This window comes from Scaptodrosophila lebanonensis, unplaced genomic scaffold (genome assembly GCF_003285725.1).
Source record: "Scaptodrosophila lebanonensis strain 11010-0011.00,11010-0021.00 unplaced genomic scaffold, SlebRS2 tig00000129-arrow-arrow-pilon, whole genome shotgun sequence".
NCBI classification, from domain to species: Eukaryota; Metazoa; Arthropoda; class Insecta; order Diptera; family Drosophilidae; genus Scaptodrosophila; species Scaptodrosophila lebanonensis.
Genome location: NW_022060583.1, coordinates 1,710,397 through 1,738,383, shown reverse-complemented (window position 1 = coordinate 1,738,383; position 27,987 = coordinate 1,710,397). Strand labels below are relative to the sequence as shown.

Sequence of the window (27,987 nt, the reverse complement as noted above, 5' to 3'; positions counted from 1 at the left end):
CGTATTGGTAGCCTCGTCCTTTTTTAAGTCGGTTAAGAAGAGGAGAGAGATTCCGAAAAGAGTTACAGATCGTTGCGTTTGTAAATAGAAATCTATTGAGTAGCACCCTATGGCAAGGATACGGTGTAGCGCTCCACTCGAACTGCCAATGCCCGACCATACTGGGCGCCCGCTCAAGATCTCCCAGAGAGCTTTGAATTCGGCGTAGCCCTGGGCAACGGCAATGGCTGCCAACCAGGCGCAATTCTGTTGACAAACCAATCCTGCGCAACACCTGCGATACAGGGTGCCTGTCTGTGCGAACCGTTAACACGCTGCCACGCTACACGCTTCAATGGCGGCCCACAGGCTGTGTGAGCGGCGCCTGCCTGGGCAGGAGAGCGCACATGTTCGATTATGGGCAGAGTGCGACCAAGCAGAACCAGAGACCATTTACCCACTTAGCGGGACAGGGCCGGGTTCTGAGCCCGGCTCAGAAGGCCGGTGCTCTATGGACTGGGTGGGGGTCGAATGTTGGGAGACGTTGGACGTTGGACGTTGAACGTCGATAGTTTTGTGCTTCACTGAATGCGCAAGGGTAATGAGCGGCAAGTTGCTGAGCATTGAGCGCAAATGCTCAGTCGTTGTGGCACGCAGTCGGTGCCATAAAGGCATAAAGGCATTAGGGCAGAGCTCCTTGCCAACTAGAGGCGTTCGTTCAGCGAGTCGCGTCGAGTTCAGTGGCACAGCGCACGGCATTCCGTGGCCAGTCGAAGAACGAGACGGTCGCGCCACACGGAATTCTCTAGCAGTGCAAAGGCAAACTCTGTTTTCATTTTTTTTTTTTCCTCGACCCCCTCCCGTTGGTCCTTGCGCGTCTTGCGGTCTGCTATTTTGTTTGTTGTTTTTTTTTTTCGGCTACCTTGCCACGTGAACGTGAAGAGCGAAAATCGAATATCGGAAAATGATTGTCAATATGCCCGTCAGTGGCACGGGTGGCGATGGAGCTGGCGGCGGCTCCAACAACAGCACGAGTGCCAGCAGCAGCAGCAGCAGCAACAACAACAACAACAACAATAATGCGCTTGTGACGCTGGTGAGCGATGCCTTGGCAGCGCCACAAGGACAATGTGATTATAACTTTTTGAAGCGCAAATACGAGGCCGAACAGCAACAACACCAGCAACGAGCGATTCACGCGCTACCGCTGCCGAGCTACACCGGGCAGGAGTCCAATCCCTGGAAGAAACGGCATGTGGAGACTCGCGACAGCTACGCACCCTTGTTGGACTACGAGGGCAGCCGAAGTGGTCATGGCCAGGAACCGTCTCTGGACGTCAGCAGCGCCGACATGTCCTTCCAACTGCAGCTGGACCCAAGCGCCGCCACCGTTAGTCAATCGACTGCGATCGGCACTGCTGTCTCCTCCGCCTCCTCGTCCGCCTCGTCGTGCACGGCTGCCTTCATCAACGATCTGTTCGCCTACGATGCCAGCCTGTTGGTCCCAGTGGGCGCGGCCTGCAGCCCCACAGCCGCCTACTGCGGGGCCAGTACGCTGTCGACCTTCAGTGCGCCCACCATCAGCGTGTGTGCCACAGGCGGAGGTTCCAACGCCGCCAATGCTGTGGCCAGCTTCGATGCCGACGCCAGCTGGCAGGCCACCGATCTCCTGGAGCTGGACCATCGCTACAATTCGGGCCTACAAGCGGAACTGGGCCAGCTTAATGCCACGCTGCCGGGCGTCTCGTCCATGCAAGCAACGCCGTCGGCTGCCCAGCACCAACAGCAGCAACAGCAGCAACAGCACCAACAACACTCATCGTCCAACAGTTTCCTAGTTCCTCAGAAGCAGTCCAGCCAGGGCAATCGGTCCATGCAGCTGCCCAACGGCAATGCCGGCCTCAAGATGCGCTCCCCGTCGAGCGAGTCGGAAGCGGATTTCGAGGACAAGAATCTCTCCTGGCTGCTGAACTTCAAGTTCGATGAGTTCCCACACCTGTCGCCCGATGTGGGCGCCAATGCTCGGTTGGCTCAGACCCCTGCTGGCTTAACTGGCAGCCTAATGGATGCTGCCGCGCCCACAGCGGCCGGCACATCGCCACCATCAGTCTACAACAACAAATCAAACTCAGCCTCGCCCGCGTCCAATTCGAATCATTCCCACAATTCGAGCTCCTCGACCCTGGCGCTGGACCAGCGGGCACGCTCCCCCAAAAATGGGGCTACAACAACAGCAACATCGGGGCCAATGACAACAACAACGACCACCACAAAGACGGGTCGCAAGTTCGAGGAGCTGGTCATGGAGGTCACCTCCGAGTTGGACGGCAACGACATGATTGTTGCCGAGCATGTGGTTGTCGAGGATACAGCATCCAAAGCGTGAGTACTTAGCCCTAATTATTAGACCGTCCGTCCATCGAAAGCCACTCTACACTTTTGACAATGGATATATCTATAGAAGTATAACTCTTCTCAGTGCTCTTCAACCAATAAGGCACGCCTCCCTTTAGTGCTAGAGATGCAAATTATTTGCATGTCTGACCGTCTGACTTAAGACACACACCAAAATAGATCTGTGGTCCATATCCTGCAACTATTGCTACATTTCTGAGTAGAATCCGAACACTTCGGGAAAGATAGAGGAAGCTAAGTCGAGTATAAAGTGGCTTTTAAATAATTGCACACTATTGTTAAATAATTATGTTTACTGGACTTTATTAGTTATTCGTCATTGAAAAGACGCAAGAAAGAAGCAAGTAGTAGCACATTAAATATTGGAGTTATATTTCTGATAGGAAAAAAAATGTACAATTCTATAAATATTAAACAGTTTCTCTTTCCAATGCAAAAAATAACACTAATATTGATAGAAAAAAGGCATTTACACTTCTAAAAATTTCAAACAGTTTCTCTTTCCAATTTTCTAGATAATTTAATTTATGTACGATCCTAAAACGATCTTCTATTTCTCATCAAAGATATACAAATCTATTTAAAACTAACTAACAACTATTGACTCAGATAGCGTACTTGATTTCATTTTCTGAGTGCAGAAATGTGATCCCAATATGAAAAATTACTACTATCTGTTCAAATTGAAGAAATTTCAGATACATTTCCCATATCTAAAGTTCGTCCCCAGATCTGGCAATATACGAGATAGCCCAACAAAGCTTGTAAATAACGCTTATAATTCAGACATATAGTAAATATCATTTTCAAAATTCAAATACTGAGAATCCGGTTTGTATTTGACTTAAATATAATACAAGTATTATAATATATTATTCGAGAGTATTCGAAAAGTTCAGGCAATTGAAACACCAAATAGCAGTTTTCAATAAAAAATTAGCTAATCATCAGTTGGTTTCCATTCCCATTTAAGAAAGTGTGTCTTCATAGCATTTACTTAGCATTCTCCTTAATACAAATAATCAACATCATTTCAATTAAATTTTTCCTGGAATTAGGTTGCCAGCAAGATCTAAAACAAAACGCTTTATTATTAACAGTTTATATTGAATCCAATGCAATGTTATTGTCGATATGGAAGTAAACCAAAGACTGCATTAAAATCCGATTATTTTTTTATGCTAGCTTAGATTTTGTATCCTTTTAAACTACAAAATCATAGCTATTTGAAAAACGTATGATCTAACGTATTCCAAATAATGCAACTAAACAGAAATCTTATTTCTCGGCCTGCCTGTATAAGTGGGCCTATTTCCCATACCTTAATGGCTAATCAAAGCAAGTGGCATGTTATAGACAACTATAATGTTTTTTAAGCTAGGACAAGATACGCACATAATTGGCTTGCCGAATCTATGTCTAGGGTCTGACAAAAACAAATGCGAATGCTCCCAGTACAACAGATTTGTTAGTCTTAAATGATCGCTAACATCCCATAAGAATATAAAATGTTCTTCCGCAGCTCCTGAAGCGGCTATTTTTCTTAATTAAAAGAGAAGAAGTACACATTCTTCATACTAAATCCAACTGCCGAATTATTTCAAAAGATCCATCTAAATTTCTACATTTGCTTTGCATAGAATGCAAAAATTATAGCAAATTTTGAAACTTAAAATATTGAGATTTGGGTGTGTGTGGGAAGATCCCTAAAATAATAATTTTGGCACTTGCTTTTAAGAATCAATCATCATCAATCATTTTCAATCATCTGCAGCAGACAATTGGGGAACCGATGCAGCAAATTCTATTCGGCAGACATCTGTTTGCAGATTATTGGAGGTTAACACGTAAAGGCATTTTAATTTATTGCAAAATCAGTTCATGAGAAATAATAACTAAAAAGTTTAATAGCAAAAATAAACTAAAAGACTTAAACAAGTAAAAAAGCTAAAGTCGGGTGTCCCGTCTTTGAAATACTCTGTACATATGTTTACAATAATTAAGGAAATTAAAAAATTAAGAAAATTAAAAAAAAAATTTTTGATCGATTTTCGGTATTCGAACTCACGTAAAGGGTGTATAATTGCACATTTACATAGCAATTGCGTCTGTGTGAGTGTATGTATGCCTATGCGCATCTATTCGTGTCTGTGTAAACATGTTAGCAGTCAACCAAACAGCAACATGAACAACAGCCGCGGGCAGCGCTTGAGCAGCGCTGCAGCAGCAAATATATTTATGGCTATAACTTCTTGTTAAATCGGTCTATCATAGTGAAACTTGGCATACGGACACATAATAACTAACTGGGGGTATTTGCAAAATTTGCGTTCGAAATTCCATGAATTACGGGAGTTAGAGAAAATCGCGATTTGCAGGGGAGAGGGGGGAGGGAGGGAAATTCCAAAACATACATACATTTTCTGCGTATTTACACAAGGCATCTTGGACTAAAATATGGTATTCCTAGTTCTTATAGTCTCCGAGATATAGGCGATTATACGAATGCAAAATCGGGAAAACCCCCATAGGGGGGAAGTGGGGGGGGGAACATCAAAAAAATAAAACAAACTCGTATAGAATACACTCATAAGGCATCTTTGTGCAAAATTTGGTGTCTCTATCTCTTATAGTCTCTGAGATCCAGGCGTTCATACGGACGGACAGACGGACAGACAGACAGACATGAAGAATATGCATATATACTTTGTGGGGTCTGGCACGCCTCCTTCTGCCTGTTACATTTTCCAGCTCCCGCAAACTTAATATACTTCTGTACATTTCATGTACAGAGTATAAAAAGTGCATTCAAAATTCTAGGCGATAAAAAAAACCATCGACTTGTGTACAGCTTTGAATTCTTAGCTAAATAAATTCCACTGTTCCATTCGCTGTTGGTGAAAATCGGTTGAATATACTATATATATATATATAGGTTTGAATATAAAAGAATAATTCGACAAATGTACATCCTTTCCTATGCCTGCATTGTTGGGTTTATAATAATTTAGTTAGTTTCATCGTTCCATAGGCTGAATTTGTATTTGAAAGGTCCATAATTGAATGGAGAATTCGCAATGGCTTAGCAAATAAAGGAGTTGGATGATAATTTCAGTTATACATATAGTAGCTATAATCGACCAATAATTGTATAGTAGGTGCGATTAAGCCAGACCGGATACACTCCGTCGGGCTTACTTAATCCAATTTCCTCGAAAGCCTCCCCGAACCGCAGCAATTAAAATCACAGCTTGTTGTCAAACATTTTACAACAGTTTTCCAACTTGCCCGAAAAATCAAATGAAGAACATAGCGGAAATGTAAACCTTTCATTGAAGCACTGCAGTGTGCCCTGAACACCTAAACATTCCCACCCACCAGCACTTGCCAGTGCATACACGAGTGTGTACATAAATATAGTGTATACTTATATACATACAAGTATGATGTACAGTATGTATGTACATACATATATATAATTGGCCTGCTATTCTCTATTTTCACACTGCCGTTTTTCTTTCCGACATTTTCTATTTCATGGGCTGCCAACAACCGTCTACCTAATGCCACCGTCGCCGCCACCAATCGATGTGATGCCGACCACCCAACCACCCAACCGCCGAACCGCCGAACCATCAACCACCGACTGCCACCCACCACCGACTGCCACCCACCACCGCAAAACAAGCAGGCCAAAGAAACCACCGTTTACATATACGGAGCTCATCGAATACGCCCTCGAGGATAAGGGTGAACTGACGGTCTCGGGCATATACCAATGGATATCGTAAGTGCTAGACCCCCCCCCCCCCCACCAACACACTCACACACTTTCTAATTCACACACACAAACACACACACACACCATCGGGCGCCATTTTGTTGTGGAACGGCAGCCGGATGTAATTAAACAAATCTCAAGCATTTCTTTTGCCATTCACGCTGGCCTTTTATTCTTCTTTTCACTCGTTGTTGCTGCATTTTGTTCGGTTGTTAGCCAAACAAAAGTATAGAATTAAAAGCAACAACATCAACAACCCAAAAGGCTTGAATGTGAGTGTGCAAAGTTCAACTAATTTATTGCTTACTCTACGCGAGCGTGGCTTCGTTTTCCCTGTTTTTGTTTTTCTTCACACATGTGTGCAACATTTTTTACATTTAACAGCAAACGGCAATGTCCTATTGCTGTTGTTGCTGTTGTCCTTTTTCATTTTGCAAACAACTTCAACAAGTTGCTCATATGTACACACATACTACTTCTATAGTATATCAAGATCCCTTCAACTGCTGCAAGCAAATTGTTTTCGTTGGTGGCATGTAGAAATATTTTTGGTTCCATTGGATATATACGAGGTATTTCAGCAACCAGCTGAATAAGGAAATTCCCTTGATTCATAATCACACATCAATATTAATGTGTTGACAAACGAATGGCTGGAAGTGGAAATTAAAGCATTTCCTCATTTTCTCAAGCACAAGAAAAAGTCACAAATGTAAGGCATCCGATTCGAATGGCAATTAAGCAGAGATAAGATTCTAATGAAGCGCCAACAACTCATTTAGATAACAAATTAAAATATACAAGTATATACTATACATACAATTGTACAGATTCATTTATTTCTTATATCAAAAGTTTTAATGCAAAACATAATTATGTCTGTTTAATAAATATGTAATTGTGGTATTAACTCCTAGGAATCTTGAACATTCCCAGTCCTATAAGCAATATGCATCCATTGCAGGAACATTTCTGTTTATATCAGAAGCTACTATATCTTCTCCTTTTCAATAGGATTACACAAACTTTGATCTTTTCTAGCAGAGCCTAGAAGTATGCAACATTTTCTTCAGAGTTCTGATTTAGAGATTTTAAATAATTGCATCCACTTGTCTTTGTTATACCGAGGCAATGTGCAAAATAGTAATAGTTTTTGGATTATTAAACATACCAGACATGTTTCTTTTTTGTGGTCGTCTTTGACAGACAAACCTAAAATTTTCAGTTAAAAACCAGCTTTATTTGTTAAAGCAAGAATCCACAGTTCCTTTAGCTGCAAATATTATATTTAAAATTAAATTATTAAAATCGAGCCTTCCTGACTACGAAACGTCATAAAAGTATCCAATCAGGAGAGATTTAATTTTATATTTGTAAATAATTAGATGGGCATTAAAAACGCATAATTGATTTTAATTAAAAAATTAGCTGGGATTGAACTTAAAGAAAAAGCAGAGACATTTGTTTTAATATTAATCTTAGCAAACTATTAAGCAGACATTGTAAAGCAATCTAATCTGTTTGCTTAGATAGTCTTAAGTTGTTCAAAACATAAATAGATTATGTGGTATTTGGAAATACAAATGTTGAATTCATAGATCAAACAGGCTAAAAAAATAGGTTGCGCTTTTTGTATGTGTCTAACTAAATGGAATCTTTTCGTTATATAGCTCAAAAAATATGCACTAGGTGGTTTTTCTCACGATTCCTTTCAAGTATTAAAACGATTTAATTATGCCTTGAAATGGCAAATGTGAAAATAAGGTCTGTTTTGATTCTTGGTGTGCATATAAAAATATTTTATTTTATATTAAACGCCATTCATCAATTCACAAAATAGCTGTGCAATTTTGTTTCGCTTTTTGCTTTTGAAACCGGAAAACATGCATGCCATGAAGCGGAGAATCTGCCTTTTGTGCAAGCCATACTGACAAGTAGAAGTCCTTACAAATATTTGGGGCCTGGCGTTAGGAAAAAAGGAGGTGAAAGGGTTAGGAATGGCACGTTTCGGTTTTGTGTCCCTCACTTGTTTTTCTGTTTTTATTTTTTTTTACCTAGTTTTGAAGCGGCAAGGGATGGGAAAATAAAAAATAAGACAAGCCCCAGTAAATATACAAAATATCAATTCAACTATGGTAGTAAAAAACTTTTAACACATTTTTCAAGGTTCATTAATTTGGCCGCCCCCAGGCAATACGAGGAGTAGAAAAACATGAACAGAAAGTAGACGAAACGTCAACCCCAATCAGACATACAAACATACGAGTAGGTATAAGTATCTATCTATAATATATAGAAAAAGCCTCGTCTCGCCTACACATGCACCTGTATGCGTGTGTTGTGTGAGTTTGTGTGTGGAATCAGTGTAAATATTTGAAGCCACAGCTAAATGTTGCGTGTAAATATGCTATATAAATTTACATATAGACCCACCCTCGCTCGAGTCAAAGTTGCAACTGAACTGGCAACAATTTATGACATTTGCCCATCACCTGTGCGCCTAACCAATTCCCACCCACCGTACACGACCCCCCACCCCCTTGCATCCACCCACCCCAAGCCCACGCACTCCTATAGACCACCCCACCTGTTCATTAAAAGTAATGAGTAAGCAGAGAAAGCGTCACTCCCCAACTTATCGAAGCCCCCCCCCCCCCCCCCGCCCTGTCGCTTGGTTTGAACTTCAACAGCAATTTGCAGCTATGTTGTTGTTTTTCCTGAACTTTTCATTAACCATTCACAAATTTACTTTGCGGTGCATGGGCCGTTCAAAACGTCCTCATCCTCATCAGCGGCCTCGTCCTCGCCCGTGTCCTCGCCATAGCCATCGCCCTTTAGTGCGCCCTCGTCCTCGTCACACTCTTTGAAGGCAACACTAGCGCCTGCGCAGCTCAACTCAGTTCAGCACCCACACAACAGAACCGCCCACACCCACACCCACACCCACACCCTTGCTACTGCCCCTGCCACCAACCCCCGCCCCCTACAAATTGCCCATGAAATTTATACGCTCTGCACATTGCTCATAATAATTATTAATTGCTCGGGCTGTGCAACGTAAGCTAGCTATGGCAGGATGGAGTAGAAGTAGGAGTAGGAGTAGGAGTAGGAGAAGGAGTGGGAGGGCAGAAGGAGTAGGGGTAGCTCTGAATGTTAAACGCAGTCAGCAGCAATTTTAGGGTCTGTGCGTCTAGGTCTTGGACTCGGCCTCAGCCACGGCCTCGGTCTTGTCCACGCGCCGGCTGCAATATTTGATGTCGATGTCGATGTCGTTGAACGTCAGTTGCTTTCCGGCCTTTCTACACCTTTTACACGCCTCAATGCACTCGATCAGGTGTTTGACTGACCGCCCCGTAATATACTGGAATTATATATAGACATACACAGGTACACGTACATGCACAAGTCCTTTCCCGGACATGTGTGCATGGCTCGCAATTAGGAGCACTTGGCGATTAGGCTGCGCATGTGTTTCACAGTCTTCCGGTTAATTTGAATTGTATATTGAGCGTTTATTGGGTGATGATCATGCATGGGCGCACAGGCAGGCAGCCAGGCAGACAGGCAGTCAGGACAACAGGACAACAGGCCGACAGCAGGACTATATTCTGAATACTTGTATGCTAAATTAAAGTCCCATAGATAGGGTGATCTAAAAAGGAAACCGTTGCAGCATGAGCGAAGCATTTTAATGAAAATCCACTTAGCGACCTATATTGCTAGAATTGTCCAATCTATCAATAGGAATATTGATAACCAAAAAATTTATATATATCTAAAAATAATAATAGAGTCCACCAAAGAGAGCTATATGAAGTCGAATATCGATATATCAATATACAAATTGTAGCAAAATATACATTTGATTAAGCCATATTTTAGCTCCTCTTGAGAGTAAATAAACAATTATACTTGTACTTGGCGTAGTTTTGGAAGTACGAGGTACACTCGCTATTATTATTATAGTTATAGTTATTATAGTTGTAGCAATACTTCAATATTTCCAATGCACTGTTGAATTATTGGCTGAACAGTACTTTCCTTCTGTTTATCTTGAAATATACCTTCATATATTGAAGCACTTTATATCGCATTTCTTTCCATCAACATTGCGCCTGTTGGTTTCTTTATTGGACCTTATGAATGGTGGATTTATTGGTTTACATCATTTTTGGTACCAGGATACTGTGCAGTCACTTTTTTCAACAAATTCAAATCTCAATATAAAAACTAACAATAATATCTAATACTATAAATAAATGAACCACTTAACAAAAAAATTAATCCGAAAATAAAACATGTATTCGAAATGTATCTTTCGGTGAACGATTTATCAGCTAGTACGGCAAGACTCATAGCTATGTGTGGTCCGAGGTTACCCAAATATGGATAATTAGACACTTCTAAGCTGCAGACAGCGTGGGTAGAGAGTAGGCGAAAAGGTTCATTATGGCTTGTGAACATCCTGTATTTATAACAAAGAACAATCTCTTTGACGTTCATTCAATATCTGTCACCTTTTCTATCTAACAACTAAAGCATACTTCAGAGTATTTGAGCTTTAAATTCTTATTTTTCTTGTGCCATTCTACATTATTTGTGCACTTTTTAATTGGACGTTTCGTCAACTAATTTAGATTTGTAATTCGTTGTGTGAGTATTAACTTTATCTAGCGCTTCATTGATATCTTCAGATTATAGTGAGGCACTATAGAAGCATCTTAATTATATAATGGAGTTAAGTATAGTTTGTAATCAAATTGCTTTTTGTATTTTATTTATTTCAACGACAAACAATGCAGTCGATGTGAAAGAAAAAAGAAAAAAATATATAAATATATACATATATACAAAAAATCAATACAATTGAGATCTTAAAGTAAATAAAACTAAAGATAATAATAAATGGATACCACAGGTCTACATACCAAGTTGGGTGTCCAAAGCTATTATAGTTTCTGATCCTATAACATGGGTCTACCACGCCATTCCCTGTCTGTTTACATTTTTTTGGCGTTTAGTAAACACTTTCGCTCTTCGGCTACAGGGTACAAAAATATAATCTTTAATCATTAACCTTCCATTATTATTAACTTAGTAGTCCAGCAGTGTGAGAACTTTAACTTTTTTTCTTTATTTGATTATATTAGACAGACAACAACAAAAATTGCACTAATATAAAATTGTTTTGAATTAAAAAAATACAATTTATATGGATGTGCTATCATTTCTATATCATTTACAAGATTCCATTGCAATATTTGAATGTGAAAACAAGTCTCTAACTTTCCGCACTATTCAACATATAATGTAAATTTTTGAATATAAATTTAAATAATTGTACAACTCTTTCCAAAACACCCATCGCCGAATTTTCTAAGGGAAGAAAACACAAATAAATTCGACAGCCATTTGCGATTCATTCAAGCTGGAAATACTTACTATACGATTGCAAGATAGTTTCAATTATAGACCATCGCCGATTGCCTCACAAACAGCTATGAAATGAAAACTCTTTTAATGCTGAGCAGCCCCCGGGCCTAGTCGACGAGTATAACCGCAGCCCAGTTGCCATTAAAAAGTTTTTACTCAGAATGGGGAAAAATTCGGCCGCTTTTGCCATAAGTCTGCACATTTACACAAAACAGAAAAGCATTTTGGCCAAAACGAGCCGAAAGTCCTCCTCCCCAAAAAGATGGATGCCAAAAATAAAAATGAAAATATAATGGGAAGGAATGGAATGGCGCCCAAATTTATGAACTAACTTGCCGCAGCACCAAGAAAGCCAGCAGAAAAATGAATATAATATACATTTATGCCTGCTATAGCAAAAATAATAATACCCACATAAATACAAAAATGCAATACAGCAAATAGAGAAAAGGAAAGAAGAAAAATCAACTCGAAACAAACCGCCAGAAGTAGTTGCCCGGCCTAAGGACGAGACTTTGGGGGCCAGGACAGGCAGCCATAGCCATGTCAAAAAAAAAAAAAAAAACCGAAGAGAAGAGAAGGAATGCACACAACACTGAGCCAAGTGAAGCGTCTGCTTATGGCTGTGTGTGTGTTTCTGTGTGTGTGTGTGATGCCATGGTTGGCCGTGCCGTGTCGGGGCGTGCCTGGCACGCAAACCAACCAGCCAGCCAGCCATTTAGTCTGCCATTCGACCGACCAACCGACCGAACGACAGAGCCAGCTAGCCAAGTCAGCCTATCAGACAAAATGCTTTATAGAGACGCCACACGGCTCCGGCATAACACACACACACACACACACATGCTCACAAATAAACGGAGTTGGCCCCGTTGGCCGCTCGAAACTGTCGGCCCAGTCATAGGGCTGGACAACGGCGCGTCAAGCCTTGCGCCCTCCCTGGCCCTCTCTGGCCCGCTCTAGCCCTGGGCCCTCCCTGGCCCTCTCTAGCCCTGGTTGCATGTGCGAAGCGAAGCGAACCGAACGGCCTGCAGCTCTAAAACCCAATTTCCATCAAATTGTCTCTTAGTTGAATGTTGTGCACAAATGCAAAACATTCATCATCAAATGCTGTTAGCTGTTGGCGGTAAAACCCCCCCTTCTACGGGACACCCTTTACAGGGCACCCCATTCAGCGTACCGTTCCGAAAGTTTATGCAGTTATTATGCAATGACGAGGACCGTTCGCATTTATTTTATTTTGATTTTTTCTCCTGTGAAAACGAAACTGAAACTAAAACTTGGATTTAACAAATCAAATGCAAATACATATTTTGTATATACGAGTATCGTACACGTACTATCTGTTATTACTATTATTATTATTATTATTAGGGCCATTATCAGAACCAAAGAGAGTATAGTCGAGCCCAGAGCATGCCGTGTATTTCGACAGTTCATTCCAACTATCCAGTCAACTGTGTGGAAGGGGGTGAGGGAGTGAGGCAGAAAGGAGCCAGCCAGCAAGTCAGCCAGCCAGTCATTCAGTCAGTCAGTCACTCAATTTCATTGACAATGATGACGACGTTGATAGCGAGTATTTGATTTTATTCGACGTTCTTCACGAACTTTTCCGAAACCTCGCCATGCGGGGGTGGGCCGAGAGACTATAATGCGAAGCTTTAAGCAACGTTGACAATTCGACAAGTGCGACAGACAACCAGACAGACACACCACATACTCTTATACACAAACATACATACATACATATGTAAATGTAAGCCTATCGATTGCCTTGGCAGGTCCGTTGGAAAAATTTATGATTAAACTATGCTTGGCATGCAGCGCCATAAACTATATAAATTTACAAGTGCATTAAGGATTTGAAGGACTGAAAGGAGGTAGAGCACAAGGTATTTGTTGTCTTGCTTTGTGTCATGAAATTGTAGTCTCTAATCTGGCGCGAAGCATTTGAAGACATGGCAATAATTAACAGCTTCGAAAATGAATCTCCTATGTTATGCGATGGATTAAAGGAAATACAAATATGGGGCTTCCTAGTTTTGTACCTCTATTGACCCTTATAGCAATCATTGGTCAAACCTATGCAAACAGCTCTGATTACGGACGTCTCTCGTATTTTAAATTAATGCTTTGTTATCTAATTTTTGGCCGCTTTTCATGATTGACGAAAGATTTTTGAAGTTTCGTGAGTTTTCATACAAGTATTTCTATATGTCCATATTAATCCATAATTTTTATTCAGAATGGACAAATCTAGTACAAATCTAAATCAGTTGATGGAGCGACTATTTTTAAAAAGAAACAAATGAAATAGTAAGCCGAAAGATAAGATGGGTACAGCACCCAAAGGGTACAAGGGTATATTAGTTTTGTGCGAGTGTACATGTAACACACAGAAGGAGGCGTGGCAGACCCCACAAAGTATATATATTCTTGATCAGCATGACAAGCCGAGTCGATATAGCCATGTCCGTCTGTCTGTCCGTCTGTCTGTCTGTCCGTCTGTCTGTCTGTCCGTCTCAGAAAGTATAAGAGCTAGAATAACTAAACTTGGTATCTAGATTCTCCTGAGCCCGAGAAAGGACGAGTTTGTTCATTTTTCCCGATGCACCCCCCCCCCCACTCCCACCCTATTCAAGATTTTCTATAACTCCCGTAATTCTTGGAATTTTAAACTAAAATTTGGTAGACACATCCAGTTAGTGATTATATATCCAAGTTTCATTATGATAGGTTGATCAGAAAGAAAGTTATAGCCATATAACCAGGTCCAATGCACACATACATACATACTTGTATGTATGTACAAGTTCACAAACACGCATAGACACGATTCTGATGTAAATGTAAATGTATGTATGCATATATGAAATATTTTAGATTTAAGTTAGTTAATTAATTAAATTAATTTAATTTAATTAATTAAATTTTATTTATTTATTTTTTTGTGGGGTGGTACAGGGTATTTAAGAGTTGAGCCTGCTCGACTTTAGCATTCCTTTCTTGTTTATTTAATTTTATTCATTTATTTCATCGACAAACAAAGCTGTCGATGTAAAAAATAAAAAACAACAATAAAAATATTTAAAAAAAAACAATAAACTAAAGAAATAAAAAAGCCTAGAGGAATTACAAAAATATGTAATAATATCTAATAAGCACCGATGCATAGCAGCGATTTAAGTCTGACTAGTTTCATAGACGTTATGAGACCTAACAAAAAAGAAATGGAAGACCCAATATTTACTTAAATAATAAAAGGTGGAGAAGAACTGACCCGGTGGGGGAAGGTTTATTAGTCTGTCCGGCAAACTAAGCCCCTACTCACAGAAGATTTTAGTACGGGGAGGAGAAGCTCATTTGAGAGTAAAAAGTATTATAATCAGAGCACAATACTTGTTTAACGAATGTTATAGTCATAAACGTTATTTCTGTTGATGCTGTGCTTTTCAATATTTCGGAAAATTAAGCCATCTGGAACAGCTATGTTTTCTAAAAAGTGATTTCAAAAGCAACTGAAGACAAAGCACATCGGATGAAATATCTTAAATAACCATACAATGCTCATATGATTTTGGAACTCACGATAATGATACTAGCATTTAGGCAAAGGTTATAAAAAGTGATAAATAAAGGTGGTAGTATTCTTAGGAACTCTCCATTCTCTGATCCTCAGACAATATAACTAAGCTTTTGAATTGCATTTTCATGTTTATAATATATTTATACGAGTATGTAGAAATTGCCACGGCATCTGAAAAAACCTTTAGGTGTTTTCTCAAGCATGCCATAATAATGTATGTGTAGTATATGTTTCATTAGAGTTTGAATATGTCAATTAACCATCCAATCGCCAATATTGGCGATAAGTAACAAGTTATTAATTAATCTTAGATGACCTATAATCATTTGAAGGAATAAACTTAATAGGAAAACAAAAACAATTTCAATCCTGGACTACACACACATTTGTGATTCCAAAAAAAGTCTCCAACACATTGATAGATTCAAGTGGCGAATTCTCATACAAATTCGTATATGTATTGGGACGTAGGAGTAGTACATAAATTTATACCCCCGTTAATTTTGGATGCGTGATATACATTTGTACAAGTATGTATGTAAAGGCAGTTATCAGAACATAACGGAAGGGTCATTAAAAGCCTGCCACAGATGCGTGTGCGGCATTACAGCCTTTCAAGACAGACAAGCGCCAATCAAGCATGGAATCCAGAAAGCTTCTCAACCATCCACCATCGACCATCCCCACCCATAGTCGGGGGGGACTTATACATTTCATTTCATTTATAAGTCGTCATTTTTTTCCAAAAAGAGGAAAACCCAATGAGGCCCACAGTTAAGCGCCTTGAGCCGTGGCCGTCGCGTGCTGAAATACACAATTTTTGGATTGCTGTTTAGCTCGACGTGGGCCGTGGGCCGTGGGATGTGGGCCCTAAAGGAGGGTGGTGCAGAGCTCATGGAGAAGGGTGGGAGTTAACCAATGACATAGCGCCGCTACTGACGGCAATGCTAGCAACTTTAGTGCTGGTGTTGGAAGTGGTGGTGCTGGTGATGGTGGTGGTGGTGGTGGTTCTACTGCTGGTGGCGTGGGTGGCTCTCTGTGTTCTAGGAGGGTTGTTTTATTCGGACCAAGCGCGTGTGGCGCAGCCCAAGAACGGATTGTGTGTGTGTGTGTGTGTGTGTGTGTGTGTGTGTGTGTGTGTGTGTGTGTGTGTGTGTGTGTGTGTGTGTGTGTGTGTGTGTGTGTGTGTGTGTGTGTGTGTGTGTGTGTGTGTGTGTGTGTGCTGTAATTTGAAATACTTTCCATTTTGTTCCTGCACAGAGCCCGAGGCACCCGAACCACCCAACGGTCGTGCAGAGTGGGAGCGCGCTAGGCACGCGATGTCCTTTCCGGTCGTCGTTGTTTCCTTTTACATTTAGCTCGGCCTGGCCTGCATGCTACTCCATTTTTTTTTTTTCCACTTTGTATTCGTATGCCCAAATCGCCTGTTCGTGACTGCCTACAAAACGACGCATAATTTGTGCCCATGCTCTGTCTCTACACACACACATTCACAGACATACACATACACATACATATAAATATATAAGCACTGGTATATGGATATATGCGTGTTGGTCTGCCGCAGTGCCGTACCATGACGTGTTCCATGAAAATTGGCCCCTTCGTTTGGTTGGCGTGCGCATGTTGAAACTTTAATTGCAAATGGTCAAAAAAGTTTTAATGGTCTGAGTGCCTTTTGGGTCTGAGGGTAGGTGACCACCAGCCATCAGCCACCAGCCATCAGGCAGCCAATCGGCACGAACCAACTGACGTGACCAATAGCGCTAGCCCTCCCGCTCTCATCAGCATACGAGTATGTGTTCTAAGTATATATAGTAGTAGTTTGGCATTTACTTGAACCTCTGCGGGCTTAGGGTATATATTTTATTAGTTCTAATCTGACTATTTGGGTTAGGAAACATGGCAGAGATATTTATATGGTGGTTAATTGACCAGCACGCTTTTTTCTCATTTTCTCACCATTTTCTGAGATTCCAGTCATCAGTGGTGATGATAATCAAGCATAGTATTTGTAGGGAATCATTCTCTCATTCTGTTGCTTGCTTCAAATGCAGTGACGATGATCAGGAATGAGTTTGTTCTTCATATAAATATGTCTGAATCATGATAACATCAACCAGTTTACCAGAGCATCGAAGAAACGAAATATAGATTGCTTTAAATAATTTCTAGAGAGTAACAACCAATGTATATATTAACTAGGATTTATTATAGTAGTACTTATAAGCAGATATATTTAACTGGCATAAATAAACAAAGAAACAAGCACTAAGCAGAACATTTACATAAAATGCTGTGACGAGGCAGAGAAGCTCGATTCTTTCTAATCTACGGCTATTTGGGAGAATATACTACTTAAGAGTTAAATGACTGCCTCTTCGTCTTTGCAAATTAATTGATTTACTGGTTTAGTCGGTGACGAAGGAGGTGAGGAAGTCTATTTTATTTAATACAAATTTAAGGTACTGTAATTTAATGTAATGAAATCGGTTCGACTACAGAAAATCCGTTTGCTAAATAATCGCCGACTAAAAGGATTGTTATAATAATATGAAAATAAGATTGTTCTCCACTCGAGACTCACTCTGAACCTTTTTTCACTCTCGCACCACAGTGATCGCTTTCCCTACTATAAGTCGAACGACGATCGCTGGAAGAATTCGGTGAGGCACAATCTCTCTATCAATCCGCACTTTCGCAAAGGTGTCAAAGCGCCACAAGGCGCAGGTCATTTGTGGGCCATATCTAGTGGCGATTCGGCGGAGAATGTGCTGGCGTGGGAGCATGTAAGTGATGCCTATTCCTATATGCTACTTATTATATGTAAATATTCCTGATAACTGTGCATCCCTATGCGTGTCTGTAGAAAAAGCAACGTCTGGATTTGTTTTTCAAAATGGAGTCAATCAATCGGGAACGCATTCAGCAACATCAGCAGCACATTCAACAGCAACAGCAGCTGCAGCAACAACAACAGCAATGCTGCAGCTCGCCGCAACAGACTTGCCAACATCAGCAACGGGCCCATCAGCACCAACATCTGCACCACCAGCCATCGCCACAGTCACATCAGCGTCCGGACCAATGCCTCTACGATGAAGCGGCCGTTGCTGCGGCTGCAATCACCCAGGAGATGCTACAGCATGGTAGCAATGCCTCCAATGATCCGATGACTCCCCACAGCTGCCACAACCAGACTCACGCTGAAACAACAGTAGCAACAACGCCTGCTACACACCCCCACCCGCAATCGCACACGCATCACCATCAAAGACTGTTGCCCTTCAACGACCTACTCAGCGACGAGGAGCTGCGCAAGACTGCGGGCCAAATACTCAATGGCATACATCGTGAAGTCGAGGTTCAATCGGTCAACTCCATTATCAGCACCTATCATGATGTGCTGCTCGATAATGGTAAGTGATGCGACAGGGAGCTCATGTTCTGTCAATTAATTGTGCAAACAAATATTGAAGGAATATTTGTTTTATATGCCCTTCCCAGTTATAAAATAGACAGTTAGCTACAAGTGCAACCTTTCTTTCAGAAGACTATCTAAATCCCATACACAAGGATGTTGTAGTCACCGAGAGCGGCTTGCGGCAGCATCACAGCAGCAGCAATGGCAGCGGTGGCGGCGGCGGCGGCGGCGGCGTCCTCGGCACAGGACTCACCCATTCCCAATATTATATCACCGAAATCGATCCTATGGAGCTGGGCATACAAATGTCGCATCAGGTGGAGCCCTCCGAGGAAGAGGTCCTCTTCAGCGATGAGTTTAATCTGAACTATTTTGGCTATAATCCGGGCAGCGACATTGTCGCTTGACCGCTCAAACTCCAACAGCCAATGGCGGCCCAGGAGCAGACAGAGGCCCCAGCGCAGGCTAATTCCATACCAGTAGCAATACCAGTGGTTCAGGTTCAACTGCAGTCAGCAATTGATACTGATTGCCACAAACCCAACAATCGTAGTACCCGTAAGCCAATTCTAAATCAATACTAGTCACACTTACTACCGTAACTTGTCTCTAATATTAATATATAGTAACCACCTAAGGCAACAATACGACTGTAGGCATAGCTATATAGTATACATAATACTTGGCGTCCCTACGTCTAGACCTTAATATACATGTATGTATGTATGTACCAATCTAATATTTATTCAATTTTTTTTTGTTGGTTTTTTATTTTAACCACATAAGTTAAGCAACTATTAGCATTAAGCCCCTCATCAACAGGGCACGACATATAAGTAGTTTAAATAGTGGCAAACATTTCCTCCCCCAGGTAATGACAATTTAGTACTATCCCTGAAGGCCCTGAATGTTAGTTAAGTGTTTTTACTCATAGCTGAATATCTAAAGAAAGTACTTAATAAATGTATGTACAAGTATGTTTGCTCAAGTCTAAATATTTAAAAACTACATCCCCCTAGAACTCCGTACATGAAAACGAGTGTATAAGTATGTACAAACAGAACACACAAAACAAAACAAGTGAATCCTAATGCGTATTGGTTACCATGTAGTAAGTGCACTCAAATGATTTCATCAATTATGGCAAAAATAAATGGTTTTTTTTATTAAATTTAAATTCAATTTTTCTGTTTTATTGAAGAACGCCTAAAGATTGGGGTTGCTATTAATGAGAAGATAGTATGTAGTGCCCATAAAGCCCATTGATAAAACAAGCTACCCAACATTTTTATAAAACACGACAATTTGGCAGTATATTAGCGTTTAAATAGTCATGGCCGACCGCCAAATCAAAATAAGAGATATAGCTCAGATCACCCAGACGTCTAAATGCTGCGTTTGACATATTTTTCCCTGAACCGAGAATGAGAAAACCCTCAGCAAGTTGTATGCCCCATTTGCTCACTTTTGACCAAATCGTACATCCATCCATACGTCATAAACCCACTTGAGAATTATAAGCAAATCGGCAACAAAAATAACACATTGGCCAATCTTGCGTCGCTAGATGGCGGCACCTTACACTTTTGGCAACTCAATACATTTTACCGGCAATCAATTAAGTTATCAATTATTTTAGAAGGAAGCAAATTAGGATGTAAAATAAAAGCTATACACATTTTTAGCTGGAATGTTGTCTGTTCTTATGATATTCAAAAATATAACAATAATAAAATTGACTACATTTCCTTAATTACGCAAGCAGGAAATTTTACCACCGCTAGATGGCACATTTGCCATTAAATATCTTAGAATTCCCAAGTTGTTTTTCATCGAATAGCACACATAAATACAATATATGAAGACCTCAACTTGTTCTTGCTTCGGCAGAACATATACTAAAATTGGAACGATACAGAGAAGATTAGCATGGCCCCTGCGCAAGGATGACACGCAAAATCGTGAAGCGTTCCACATTTTTTTGCTGTGTTGTGTACTGGTTAGCTTTTTTAACCTCTAAACAAGTAAAAATATCGTTCCACATTTTATTGCGGTTAGCTTTTTTTACAAGTAAAATATTACAAGTAAAAATATTCATAAACAGATTTAAGTAACCCTTTTGCATTCAGTAATTAATCGACATATTTGCGGGTTTTCCAACAAATCTTTTTATTGAATATAGTTTAAGATACGCTTATTTATTACAATAGCGTAGTTACAAAAAATATGGTTTTCGCGAAACCTTTTACGTGTACCGTGTATAAAATGTAGGTGTCCTGATCAAATTTCTCAATATTTAAAAAAAAAAACAAAAGAGAATGCTACAGTCGAGCAAGCCCAACAGTAAAATACCCTGTACTCTCAGGAAAACAGGAAAATTAAAAAAAAATTTAATTAATTAAAATAAATAAAAAACATTCAATACATACGAAAGTGAAGACATGTTTATATTCAGTTTCAACAGCATACTTTTACATAATCATGTCTATGCGTGTATGTATGCAGCACAAAATTGAACCAAATCAGCAACAACAACAGCTGCGGGCAGAACTTCGTCAGAGAATATATTTATGGCTATAAGTTTCTTCATAATTAATCACTAACTGGAAGTATTTGCCGAATCTGAGTATAAAATTCCAAAAATTACGTTAGTTATGGAAAAAACACGAATTGCGGGTGAGTGGGGGGGTGTATCAGAAAAAATAAACAAACTTGATCCGCTTAGGGCTCAGGAGAACCTGAATACCAAGTTTGGTTATTCTAGCTCTTTTACTTTCTGAGATCCTTGCATTCATACAGACAGACAGACGGACATGGGTTTATCTACGTGTCTTCTCATACTGATCAATTATATACTTTGTGGTGTCTGCCACGCCTCCTTCTGTGTGTTACATACATTCGCACAAAACTAGTATACCCTTTTACCCTTTGGGTACAGGGTATTAAAAATCGAACTACAATTATAAATAAACCGATAAATATTGCGGACGAGGGAGTAGGAAAGATCTTCCATAGATTGTCTCCGGAATTTTTACTATCCAAAATATTCTAAACTGTGGCATTAAGAAAACAAAACTCTAATTGGGTATACACTATTGTGTATTTTTATGTGTTGCTGGTATACAAAATAAACTAGATATTCGCAGCTCTTATATTATCGCTTAGTCATCGCTCTCCTCAAACGTTGGACTACTGGGCGAGTAGGCCGGGCTTGTCGGGCTATAGTGGGATGGTGCAGTTGGTGAGTACATCGGCGATGTGGGAGAGTAGTTGCGAGCCGTGGGCGTGTACGTGGGCGACGTTGGCGAATATTTGGTGCTGCTCGGCGAGTAGATAGACATGTTGGGCGAGTATCGAGGACTTGTTGCCGAGTATGTTGATCCCGTGGGACTGTACTGATTAGATGGTGAATGCTGTGGTGAACTGGGCGAATAGAGCGGGGACGTCGGTGAATATTTGGGTGAAGCCGGTGAGTACTGAGGTGATCCGGGAGTGTATTGTGGCGAGCCCGGGGATCCATCATACGAGGGCGAGGGCGGTGAATAGGTTGGTGATGTGGGCGAGTACTTGACACCCGTTTGTGAATAGGCTGGCGATGCGGGCGAATAGTGCGGCGATGCCGAATAATTTGGAGAAGTAGGGGAGTAAGAGGGTGTAACTGGCGTATAATTCGGAGAGGTGGGTGAGTATGAAGGCGACGTGGGTGAGTAGCAAGGCGATGTGGGCGAGTAGGAGGGACTGGATGGCGAATACGATGGTGATGTGGGCGAATAGGAAGGCGAATTGGGTGAATAGTTGGAAGAGCTGGGCGAGTAAGCGTTTCCAGGTGAGTACATGTTGCTCCCACTCCCTGCGAACGATGGACTTGATTGGAAACCCGATGTGGGCGAGTATACGGGCGATGTAGGTGAATAGCCCGAGGAGGATGGTGAGTAGCCGGTCGATTGTGGGTTGAAATTGGGTGTGGTAGATGCGTAGCGTGGACTAGCTGCATACAGTGGCGACGTTGGTGAATAATTCGGACTAGATGGCGAATAGTTCGGTGAGGCGCCACCAGGCGATGAAGCCGTGTAGTTTGGACTGGTCGGCGAGTACGATGGTGACACACTTGGTGAGGCCGGGAAGTATGGTGACATAGAAGGACCCGGTGAGCTGGGCGACGAGCCTGGATGTGCCGGTGACCAACTGGGTGACATGCCAGATGCATCTGAGGCCGCAGAAGGCGAGAAACTCGGACCACCTGGAGTCATGGCGCTTACTGCAAAATAAAAAGGAAAACGACAATTGTTAATGCTTGAAACAGTTAGCTTTAAAAGCAAATTGAATAGTTACCATGGCCAGGTGGCGAGAAATAGCGTGGTGTATGACAATTTACCCATGGGGTCATTGGTGGCGTCATGCTCGGTGTTGAGCCACCGCCAATAAACATGGCGGTTCCTCCCAACATACTGCTGCCCAAAGTGTTGGGTATTTCAATGCCGAATCTACACTTCTCAGCGTCTAGCAACAAATCGAAACAGCCAGTGCCCATTTTAGGCAGTTGGCCCATAATAATGTTCTCGGATACGCCACGCATAGGATCGGTTTCTGCATGGGCGGCCGCATCCATCAACACATCCACTGTTTCCTCGAAGGAGCATCTCATCAGTGCGCCAGTGTCTTGCCTGTTAATGCCGTGACGTGTGATGGCCATCAAATGACCCTTGGCGGTCATTACGTCACACAGCAGCGCCAAATGCCGATAGTTCACGTATAGGCCATAGAACTGCAACACCGCGTTCATTTCCTTCTCCACAGACTTTCTCACAGCCTCAATGCCCAGCACTTGGAATATCTCACAAATGTCGTTAGACGAGGTACGTATGGGATCGACGTCACGTTCTGATAACACTTTCATCATAGACGTGCCGTCAGTTTCCAGAAGCCACTCGCCAATGGCTTTGAATTCACCCGTCTCTGTGATGACAATGCGTTTTTTGCTGTCCGTCTGGGGCAAATGCATGTACACCTTGCCAATGGCTTCGATGCCCTGTAACGTCATGTCCGAGAGCATGTTGGCTTCAATACAACGCAGGAACATGTCGTCTTCCATTTTGTCGACGGCCTCATCCTCGTCTTGGAACTTGTTCTCCTCATTATTCATAATGCGTATGCGTAGCACCAGTTTGTCGGCATTGTCATCGTTGAATATGCAGTTAAGATCCTCGCCAAAGCCTACGTTTATCTTCTCTGCGATCTGTTCCATTGTCAACTTCTTATCTGTCATGCGTTTGCGATCTAACTCAATACGAAGCAGCCAAGGCGAAATTCGTGTTGGATCGAAGTCAGGCATCTCATAATAGACATTAACAAACTCTTGATCTTCCGATATGACCGTGCGCTGCGGGTCGGGATCATAGTAAATCGCAGTATTAGCCGTAACTTTACGCAATGTCGTGTGCTCCAGACGACAGAGCACGTTCTTGGCCTTTTCAGCATCGCGAGCAGCGCCGCCAGTCAGAAATACTGTTAGCGACGGCGCCTTCGGTTTCTTTGATATGTTTATAATTTCCTTTAGGCGAGGCACACCTAGTGTCACGTTCTTTGAGGACACACCAGCGAAATGGAAAGTGTTCAGTGTCATCTGAGTAGCGGGCTCACCCAAACTCTGGGCCGCCAAGGCGCCCACCATTTCTCCAGGGTTAGCCTGCGCTTGCTGGAAACGCGTCTCAATTTCACCAATCAACCACTCGAAGGCCTCTGTAGACAGACGGAACTCTTCGGACACGTATTTCGTACAGAGTGTAGAGCGCACCAGACACTGGAACAGCAGCGTGGCATTCTCATTAGCTTGTTTCGAGATTCGATCGTTGCCCGTTACAATGACGCAACGCTCCAACAATCCACGCACACCCTTGATAACGCGCATCGGCGACAAGTCCGTGGGCATGCGCTTGTTGATGTGAAAGATTTTCTGCACGTTCCAGATCATGCGCTGAAGATTACATGGTAACACCACCTTAGAGTCGCCATTGGGGAAGATCTGACGCAAGCTGTCGCGATCGGCAACCAGACGATCCCATTCTGCTTCCAACTCTTGTATGGCCTCGCTACTATCGGTCATTTCCTTGATCACATCATCGGTGAATACCTTGCGCATATAGCGCTCATTTGACCAGTCAAATTTAAAGCGTTTCTCAAACGACTTGTTTGATAGCTTCACTGTCGGCATGGTCTGGAATTCGACCAGCTCACCGCAGAGACCATCCTCGCCATAACGCAACTGAATCAGCTGGCCCACAGAATTACGCACGGTGCCATCATAGTTGACCATAACAGACTCCATAGCCTTTATCAAACGACGCTGAATGTAACCTGTTTCTGCAGTTTTGACAGCAGTATCGATCAGACCTTCACGGCCACCCATGGCATGGAAGTAGAACTCTGAAGGTGTCAGACCGGCCAGATAGGAGTTCTCAACAAACCCACGCGACTCGGGACCATAATCGTCTTTGATGAAGTGCGGCAATGTACGCTTGCGAAAACCATAGGGAATACGTTTGCCCTCAACGTTCTGCTGCCCCACACAAGCAATAACCTGGGTGGATATAATAAGAAATTAGTATGATAAAGAATGCCTACACCTTTCTACCAAGCCCACTTACTTGTGAAATATTAATATTGGAACCTTTAGATCCCGACACCACCATAGCCTTTAAATTGTTGTATTCCGTGAGGGACTTTTTGGCTGAGCCACCAGTCTTGTCACGAGCATCGTTTAGAATACGATTCACTTTGTTCTCGAAAGTCTGACGCAATGTGTTACCTGGCGTCGGTTCCAGCTCCATGTTGTGCGCCTTCTGTATAACGTTTATGACATCATCTTTGGCCTTCTTGATGGCCATCTGAATTTCATTATATGTCTGCGGATCGGCAATAGTATCACCGATACCTATGCTGTGACCCTCAAGGAGCAGCCAGTTGTTGATCACGGTTTGAATGTTGCCATAGAAACGACCAGCAATATCATGACCCAGTTCGAGGAAACAAATATGCAGTAGAGATCCTGCCGATGTGCCCAGGGTCTTCTTACAAAGAATGCCCATTATCAGATCACCATGCTCGACCATGACCTTGGTGTCACCAGGCGAGATCCACTTGTAGGGTCCGTCGTCTTCTTCATCGGGATGGGTAGAATGAGTGCGAATCATGTTTACATTGCCGGGAATGATAAGCGAAAAGATCTGTTTGCCTGTCCATAATGGACGCGGCTTCAAGATGCACGGCTGCGGCATTTTGCCATCCCATGTGGGCAAAAACATTAGAAGATTCATCATCTGTTCCCGCGTTATAAAGACATCGCGTTTTGTCATCTTACGCACCGCAGTCAGTGTGTCCTGCACAATACCCATGACGGGTTTGTTTGCCTGAGGCGTAATGATCTGTCTGGGCGTTATATGAATGTTCTCCACCTCTGCGCGCGTCTCCATTGACTGCGGCACGTGCAAATTCATCTCGTCTCCATCGAAATCGGCATTGTATGGCGATGTACAGGATAGATTCATGCGGAATGTGGACCATGGCAGCACTTTCACACGATGCCCCATCATACTCATTTTGTGTAGAGTCGGTTGGCGATTGAAAATTACCAAATCGTCATCACGCAAATGACGCTCAACTTTGTAGCCGCATTGCAAATGCAGATCGGATGATTTGGGATGAAACCGCAAATCGATTCGCTCCCCATTGTCTCGCACAATATATTTGGCACCCGGATACTGTGAGTTGCCACGACGCACCAGTTCCTGCATTCGATCGATGTTAAAGGGTGTAACCAGCTCGGGGAAAGTTAGATTTTGGGCAATGGAACGTGGTACGCCGACCTGATCAATGCGCAAATTGGGATCGGGTGTGATGACAGTACGTGCTGAGAAGTCCACACGTTTTCCCATCAAGTTTCCACGAATACGACCTTCCTTGCCCTTCAAGCGTGCCTTGATGGCTTTCAGGGGCTTTCCAGATTTCTGCATGGCACGCGGCATGCCTGGCATGTCATTGTCCACCAATGTGGCAACGTGAAATTGTAACATTTTTATGTTTTCCTGGATGACGTGAGCAGCGGCACCGCTCGCTTCGTTCTTGCGCAGCTCATTATTAGCCTTAATTATATCCGCAAGCTTATGCGTCAAATCGTCCTGGTTCTTGGCAGCACCAAACATGACCACAGCAGGACGTACAGCTAATGGTGGCACCGGCAAAACAGTAACAATCATCCAATCGGGACGAGCATACTTAGGATCCATACCCAAAATGAAACACTCCTCGTCAGTGATGTGTTTCAGAATCTCCCACACACGCTCTGCCGATACCATAATCTTCTTCTCCTGCGAATCTTCATTGACATGCTTCCATTCAGCTGTTAAATCCAGTCCAGTTCTGCGTATAGAGGGCTGATAATGACCACAGCCACCATGACCAGGCTTCTTGTTTGGATCCACCTGTTGGTTGTCTTTTGTCAAATCCATGTCTTCGCCGCCTTCGCAAACCGTCTTGCCCTTGCACAGGTCGTAGACGTAGGCGAGACGCTTGCGGGGCTGGCCTTTGGATTTCATGACAATCTCCTTAATCTTCGGATTGTGCGGTGAGACAAGCATTTTAGAGCAATAGAAGCACACGCATCGCAATATTTTGATAGTTTTCGTTATGAAACCAATGTGAAAGACGGGCTTAGCTAAATCAATGTGGCCAAAATGTCCGGGGCACTCGGTCATGTTGCCGGCACACGTTTGACAGCGAGATGTGCGGTCAATGACACCCTGTCGCGGATCCATAAGACCGCCCAACTTGGGTCTGCCACCCTCCATCGTCTCAGCAAACTGTACACCGCCATCGGTGACAGACATCCGTCGCTATGGGAATGAGAAAAAATACATGCAAAACATTAAAGCATCTCATACCAAGTTACCTATGCCAATTAGTGTATGTATGATTGTTATTGTTTATTTGGCGTTGCAAATTTTCAAAATGGCGGCCTTAACAAGCAGGCAAAACCCACGGGGGGAATAACGCAGCAATACTCACGATTTCATCAGGTGATAAAATACCAAACTGTACGCGCTTCACTTGCCGCAACGGCGCCTTGGAATCAGTTGTGGTACTCATTATGATCACAACAGAAATGCAGTTGCACTAAAGAATTCAAGTGGCCTGCACTCAGTTGCTAATTGCAACTTGCCGCCGTCTGTGCCGTATTCGCTGTCGTCACACTTTTCCACAGCCGAATTTGCACGAGTGAGAGCGAAGACAAAGGCACAATGTACTTGGGGCGCAAAGGGGCAAGACAAACGACTTTTACACACGTGCTTATGCACAAAAACACTCAAAATTCCG

The 27,987-nt window shown here is 42.4% G+C and overlaps 2 protein-coding genes and 1 non-coding gene across 3 annotated transcripts; 2 read left to right on the top strand and 1 right to left on the bottom strand.

Annotated features, from left to right (window-relative positions):
* The first annotated feature begins 943 nt into the window (after positions 1–943).
* Positions 944–19,025, top strand: LOC115628958. The gene is made up of 7 exons (XM_030525233.1): positions 944–1,013; positions 1,095–2,179; positions 2,234–2,361; positions 6,086–6,181; positions 17,812–17,983; positions 18,064–18,613; positions 18,748–19,025. The coding sequence occupies exons 1-7, from the start codon at positions 944–946 to the stop codon at positions 19,023–19,025; spliced, it is 2,379 nt and encodes a 792-aa protein (XP_030381093.1).
* Positions 19,026–20,492: 1,467 nt separating this feature from the next.
* Positions 20,493–20,599, top strand: LOC115628968. Its single transcript, XR_003995858.1, has one exon. It is a non-coding gene; the product is annotated as a U6 spliceosomal RNA (small nuclear RNA).
* Positions 20,600–21,699: 1,100 nt separating this feature from the next.
* LOC115628880 (DNA-directed RNA polymerase II subunit RPB1) lies at positions 21,700–27,759 on the bottom strand. Its single transcript, XM_030525137.1, has 4 exons — positions 27,679–27,759; positions 25,263–27,506; positions 22,951–25,195; positions 21,700–22,876 (listed from the first exon to the last, which is right to left on the bottom strand). Exons 1-4 carry the CDS (start codon positions 27,757–27,759, stop codon positions 21,780–21,782), a joined length of 5,667 nt encoding a protein of 1,888 aa, XP_030380997.1. The 3' UTR covers positions 21,700–21,779.
* Between the last annotated feature and the right edge of the window lie 228 nt (positions 27,760–27,987).